Source organism: Schistocerca americana, chromosome 5, assembly GCF_021461395.2.
Source record: "Schistocerca americana isolate TAMUIC-IGC-003095 chromosome 5, iqSchAmer2.1, whole genome shotgun sequence".
Taxonomy (NCBI): Eukaryota; Metazoa; Arthropoda; class Insecta; order Orthoptera; family Acrididae; genus Schistocerca; species Schistocerca americana.
Window position 1 is genome coordinate 339908201 of NC_060123.1, and position 7297 is coordinate 339915497.

The 7297-nt window shown below is 47.0% G+C and overlaps 1 protein-coding gene across 1 annotated transcript in view; it reads right to left on the reverse strand.

Moving 5' to 3' along the window:
- Positions 1 to 706, reverse strand: part of LOC124616363 (adenylate kinase isoenzyme 5) — a 459756-nt gene extending 459050 nt beyond the window's left edge. Inside the window, exon 1 of the mRNA XM_047144672.1 lies at positions 510 to 706. Coding sequence (XP_047000628.1) covers positions 510 to 531 — 22 coding nt within the window. The 5' untranslated portion in view covers positions 532 to 706. The remainder of the gene's footprint in view (positions 1 to 509) is intronic.
- Positions 707 to 7297: the final 6591 nt, after the last annotated feature.

The window sequence follows — 7297 nt, forward strand, 5'->3', positions numbered from 1 at the left end:
ACAGCACTTGTAACGAGAGCCGTATCTTTGCATGTGAATGGTTTTATCAATCTGTCTGTTGTAAAACAAACTTGGGCTACATTCGTAATCGGTGCTCGGTCATTACACAATTTCCCGGCGTAGCATGCATATCTCTTGTTAGAATTAGTTGGGAATGAAATAAAAGAGAAGTACCAAATGCGAGTTTCGATCCACAGACCTCGCGCTTATGAAATTAAGCGCTTATTTTCTTGGTTACCGAGTCCTTGATTACTAGTGCGGGTAAAATGTTCAAACTCGTTTTTCTTGAAAATACGAATCAAATCGGCGAGGGGAAGTTCGTACGGTCCCCATGCGACCAAAACAAATACACTCTTAAGAAGCTCCTAACATTAAGTTACTTCCTGGATTCGCTGTCATTAGCTAGAATGAATATTATCATAAAATACGGCAAAGAACCGTGGGCCTCCCGAACACATGATTCGGGCCGCAGTGTGACGACCACTGGCCTCTATTAGGCAGACGCTCACCTGTGTCGAGGCAGATGCCCATGACGCCATGCACGCCTCCAGCAGAAGAGCCGGTGCCAAGGCGCCAGCCTTCAGGGCGCACGCGTCTTCATGCTCGCTGCCGACGTAGCACCTGCTGCAGGAGCCGAGCGGACATTCCACCTCCCCCCGGCACCTATGCTGAACTTGCCGGCAGGCGACTTGGTAGCGCAGACTGAGTGCTGATACCGGCCGCTGAGTGACTGCCCTGGCCGAGGGAGCGCACTAACTGGACTAGGGACTGCACTGGACGCCGCCCTTTGCATAATTGATGCCGGCCTTCGGGCCGGGGCGGCGCGGACACACGCCCTGCGCATGCGCCTGCAGCGCCACGCCACGCCGCGAGTCGGTGGTCAGGTCGGCGCTTCGTCTGGACGCTCCAGCGCAGGGCGGGGAAGGCGTCAGAGCCTGAGGTAGGCGTCGAAGCCTGGAGCCATCCTCACACTGGACGACGTGGTGTCCGTTATGGTTGTTGCACACTCGGAAACGACTTGCTACGTCTCACAGAATATGTTCCTCATCGTGATTTGTGACAGCAGCGCTCTACAGCAGCAGTTTTCGGCTGCATTTGGCTCGCAAATCAGTTTCTTTACTGCGGGTAAAATAACTGCAGTAGCTCTTCTAGCGATTGTCGAAGAGCAGAGAAAATCGCGAAGAAGATTGTGAACTCTTCGATGCCTTGAACAGTATGTTGCTGGTAGATGAACTCTACATGAAGCTGTACAAAGATCTGAGATACATCTAGTGCTAACTCAATTGCATCTCTATCTCATTTTCGGGTTTAAATTGAATATAGTTAAAGTAGGTTGTCCAATCTCAGTTGCGCATCCATGATATCCATATCCTGCACATTGTACTGATTATCCTCACTCTGAAATAACGTACACTGACGGAAAAAATCACAATACCAAATAATAACACGCGATCCGTCGGTAATGCTGGAATTCAGTATGGTATTGACCCACCCTTAGCCTTGATGACAGCTTACACTCTCGCAGGCATACGTTCAATGAGGTGCTGGTAGGTTTCTTGCGGAATGGCAGTCCATTCTTCAGGGAGTGCTGCATTGAGGAGAGGTATCGATGTCGGTCGGTGAGGCCTGGCACAAAGTCGGCGTTCCAAAACATCCCAAAGGTGTTCTATAGCATTCAGGTCAGGACTCTGTGCAGACCAGTCCAATACAGGGATGTTATTGTCGTGTAATCACCCCCCTACAGGCCGTGAATTATGAACAGGTGCTCGATTGTGTTGAAAGTTGCGATCGCCATCCCCGAATTTCTCTTCAACAGTGGGAAGCAAGAAGGTGCTTAAAACACCAATTTAGGCCTGTGCTGTGATAGTGCCACGCAACCACGCAAAACAACAAGGGGTGCAAGCCCCCTCCATGAAAAACACGCTGGAAGATGACGTTCACCGGGCATTCGCCATACCCACATCCTGCCATCGGACCACCACATTATGTACCGTGATTCGTCACTCCATACAACGTTTTTCCACTGTTCAATGGTCCAATGTTTACGCTCCTTACACCAAGCGAGGCGTCGTTTGGCATTTACCGGCGTGATGTGTGGGTTATGAGCAGCCACTCGACCATGAAATCAACGTTTTTTTCACCTCCTGCCTGACTGTCATAGACCTTGCAGTGGATCCTGATGCGGTTTGGAATTCCTGTGTGGCGATCTGGATAGATGTCTGCCTATAACACATTATGACCCTTTTCAATAGTCGACGGTCTCTGTCAGTCCCCAGACGAGTTCCACGTGAAACGTCCCCTTAGAAAAATTAAGGATGACAGTGCTGATAAACCTCTACGTCATTTGATTTTCAAACAGCTGAACAAAACTGAACATACTCAGACATTTCTCTCTTTACGTATTCTGATCACCCCTAAACTGACACACAATATTATTTTTTTAGAGAAACGCAATCTGACTTTCAATAATCCCTACAAAAGAATTACCCTGACTAACAATAACCGATACCTTTCATGAATCACTTACCTCACAAAAATCTTTGTTATTCGAACTACTGCAATACAGCGAGCACCAATACTGCCAGCTAAATAAAAGATTCTAACTACTGAAGGCACTAACTACTGATAGGCATAGTTAGCAAATGAAAGATTTTGATAGAGAACAAACGATGTATTTACCTTAATAATATTCAAAAGTCATCATATATATATCAGTTCATGATATACAGTATTACAAATTTACTCTTTCTGATGAACACACGTCCAGATCGTCCGCTCTCAAAATTCTGTCATCTCTCTCCCCACATCCACCACTGCTGGCGGCTCACCTCCAACTGCGCAATGCTACGCACTGTTCACATCCAACTGCCCAACACTACAATAGCAAAAATTCCAACAATGCAAACCAGCCACAGACTGCACACAGCACAGTCAGTGATTTTCATGCAGAGTGCTACGTGGCGTTACCAACATAAAAACCTAAACAGCCTACTTACACATGAAGCTGTACAAAGATCTGAGATACATCTAGTGCTACCTCAATTGCATCTCTCTCTCATTTTCGGCTTTAAATTGAGTATAGTTAAAGTAGACTGTCCAGTCTCAGTTGCGCATCCATGATATCCATATTCTACGCATTGTACTGATTATCTTCACTCTGAAGTAACGTAAACTGACGGAAAGAATCACAACCAAATAACAATTAATGTAGAGCAATGAAATTTTGGGAATGCGTTTGTCTAGGTAATGTATTTAAATGATTAACACTGCAATCCACACGTTAATGTAAGCGCGACAAAAGCCATTGCAAATGTGAAATGCTGTTAACAATTACCGCTGTAAACGCCGGAATGTTGAATGCAAGCACGCAAATGTGCATCCATTGTGTTGTACAGGCACCGGGTGTCAGTTTGTGAGATGCATTTCCATGTCTGTTGCACCTGATCGGTCAGTATAGCGACGGTTCATGCTGTTTGTGGATGACGCTGGAGTTGCCGTCCGACAGTGTCCTACATGCGCTAGATGGTTCAAATGGCTCTGAGCACCGTGGGACTTATCTTCTGAGGTCATCAGTCCCTTAGAACTTGGAACTACTTAAACCTAACAAACCTAAGGGCATCACACACATCCATGCCTGAGGCAGGATTCGAACCTGCGACCGTAGTGGTCGCGCGGTTCCAGACTGTAGCGCCTAGAACCGCTCGGCCACCTTCGCCGGCCATGCGCTCGACTGAAGGCAGATCTGGCGATCGAGCAGGCCAAGGCAACATGTCGACACTTTGTGGAGCATGTTGGGTTACGAGCGGCATGTGGGCGAGCGTTATCCTGTTGGAAAACAGGCTCTTGAACGCTATTCATGAATGGCAGCATGACAGATTGAATCACCAGACTGACGTACAACTTTGCAGTCAGTGTGTGTGGGATAACAATATATGCGCCCCTGCTGTCGTACGAAATCGCACCCCAGACAATAACTGCAAGTGTACGCCCATTGGGTCTAGCATGTAGACAGGTTGCTTGCAGGCCCTCGACTGGCCTCTTTCTAACCAACATACGGCCATCACTGGCACCGAAGCACAACCAGCTTTCATCAGAAAACACACCGTACCCTCCGATGAGCTCTCGGTCTGCACCACTGTCGTCTTAAATCGCGGTCGTTTGGGGTGAGTGGAATGTACGCTACAGGGCGTCTGGCTTGGAGCTGTGCCTGAAGTAACAGATTTGTAACAGTTCGTTGTGTCACTGTGGTGTCAACTGCTGCTGCAATTGCTGTTACAGATACAGTACGATGTGCCAAAACCATACGCCGAACACAGTGATCTTCCCTTCAGTAGTACCAGGCGGCTCTCCAGAGACCCGTCTTCTTGTGACCGTACATTCTCGTGACCACCGCTGCCAGCACAGTGGCTACAGTCCTGCCAATTATTTCTGCAAAACTTCTCGTAGCCCAATTATACGACCTCATTCAAACTCAGTGAGATGTCGATAATGGCGTCTTTGTCACCTTAATGGCGTTCGTAACTAACATGATCTCATCGCGTCCAAACTCAAAGGTAATTAACGCTCACGACCGTTTCAGCGTGCATTTAAAGCAAATCTTAAATTTATGGTGATGTCTTATGGGACCAAACTGCTGAGGTTATGGTCCCTAAGCTTACACACTACTTAATCAAACTTAAACTAACTTACGCTAAGGACAACACACACACACATGCCCGAGAGAGGACTCGAACCTCCGACGGGGAGAGCAAATCTTATTTAAGTTCTCATAGTGGCGCTACGAGCGCCACTGTCATGCGACTGGTGCGACATCTGATAGGCATCATCTTTCAGATGTAGAAAAAAGCCTACCTACTTTCGTTTGTGTCGCACAACGCAGTGGTGCGATTTTTTTTATTTTTTTTTTTTTTTTTTTTTGCCGTCAATCTATTTTATCATATAGATTTCACGATGGACATTCTTTTCGTAGTTTCATTCGAATGAAAGAGGAGTATTTTTCCAAGCAGCTCACCATCACTGAAAAAGATATTTAGCAGCAAGAAACAAACATGAGGCAGTCCATAAACCACAAGAAAAGTATATATATATTTTACACAATGTTTTATAAGGAAAAACTTCCAGTGTGAAACTTATGTTTACTTTTTGACAAATACTATGTTATCAAAAGTATCCGGACACCTGGCTGAAAATGACTTACAAGTTCGTGGCGCCCTACATCGGCATCGCTGAAATTCAGTATGGTATTGCCCCACACTTAGCCTTGATGACAGCTTCCACTCTCGCAGGCATACGTTCAGTCAGGTGCTGAAAGGTTTCTTTGGGAATGGCAGCCCATTCGTCACGTAGTGCTGCACTGAGGAGAGGTATCGATGTCGGTCGGTGAGGCGTGGCACGAAGTCGGCGTTCCAACACATCCCAAAGGAGTTCTATAGGATTCAGGTGAGGACTCCGTGCAGGCCACTCCATTACAGGGATGTTATTGTCGTGTAACCACCCCGCTACAGGCCGTCCATTATGAACAGGTGTTGAAAGATGCAGTCGCCACCCCCGAATTGCTCTTCAACAGAGGGAAGCAAGGAGGTGCTTAATACATCAATTTAGGCCTGTGCTGTTGCCACTACACACGCTGGCAGATGATGTTCACCGGGCATTCAGCATATCCACACCCTGCCATCGGACCGCCACATTAAGTACCGTGATTCGTCACTCCATACAACGTTTTCCCCATGTTCGATCGTCCAATGTTTACGCTCCTTACACCAAGCGAGGCGTCGTTTGGCATTTACCGGCGTGATATGTGGCTTATGAGCAGCCGCTCGACCATGAAATCCAAGTTTTCTCGCCTCCCGCCTAACTGTCATAGTACTTGCAGTGGGTCCTGATGCACTTTGAAATTATTCTGTGATGGTCTGGATAGCCGTCTGCGTATTACACATTACGACCCTTTTCAACTGTCGGCGGTCTCTGTCAGTCAACAGACGAGGTCGGCCTGTACGTTTTTGTGCTGTACGTGTCCCTTCAAGTTTTCACTTCACTATCACAGCAGAAACAGTGGACCCAGCGATGTTTTAGGAGTGTGGAAATCTTGCGTACAGACGTATGACGCAAGTGGCACCCAATCACCTGACCACTTTCGAAGTCTGTGGGTTCCACGGAGCGTCCCATTCTGCTCTCTCACGATGTCTAATGACTTCTGAGGTCGCTGATGTGGAGTACCTGGCAGTAGGTGGCAGCACAATGTATCTAATACGAAAAACGTATGTTTTAGTGGTGTCCGGATACTTTTGATCACATGGTGTAGACTGGCAGTCACGTTGAGATTTCTGTCCATTTGGGGAAACATTCCAGTCGTTGGCCTATGCAACAAGAATTATTTATGTTTATGTTAAATCTATTTTGATACAGGCGGTACCTGTGGTTTTATTGCGTGGCTTGAGATCTTCGCTTTCAGTGCCGTCAACAGTTCAAATCAACCGCCATCTATGAGCTGTGTGATGCACGACAGTGTCAGATGACACCTCAAAAGGAAATGAGTTCCGGTGTCCTAGTGTTTTCTAGCGAGGTACGCAGACGGCACTTGTCACTTGTGGACTTTGTATTCAATCAAGCACATGCAATGCGACATCCTAATCCAGTAAAGTTGCAAGAGCGGTCTTTTTGATCCAAAAAGGATGGACTTCCTATCATAATGTTATAGATGCTCATGACTCTTCTGTGTCATCCATAGGTTGTGGACACAGGGAGACAGGTCAGTATACAAAGCGAGTTGGGCAAGGTCGCCGACGCATTACAACCCCACGTGATGACCCATATCTGGTTATCTCTGCGTGCGGCACAGCATACATACCGCCAGAGCACTGTAAGACGATCTCAGAAGGGCCGCTGGAGACGCTGTGTCCGATTACACTGTAAAGGACAGGTTACTAGAAAGGACCTCACGGCCAAGATGTCCTGTTCCGGTACCCCGCTTGACACGACAACAACTTTCAAGTCGGTTTCCGTTCTACAGTTCCATATCAACTGGCAACTTCGACACTGGCGAAACGTGTTATTCACAGACTGCTTTCCTCTGACGCAAAGTGATGGCGGTGTTCCTATGTGGAAACCAAGTGTGGAACATTTCAGTCAGACGCTCTTGTCTTGGCGCGACCTAGAATTACTTTTGTGGAAAAGGTTAGGACACCAGGTTCTGCAGATTCACCAGTAGCGTCATACAAGGTCCCTGCCAGAAATAAATGCAAAAATCTAAATGTCAAAACGTCAGCAAAAGCGAATGACGCAAACGGTCTTGAATAGA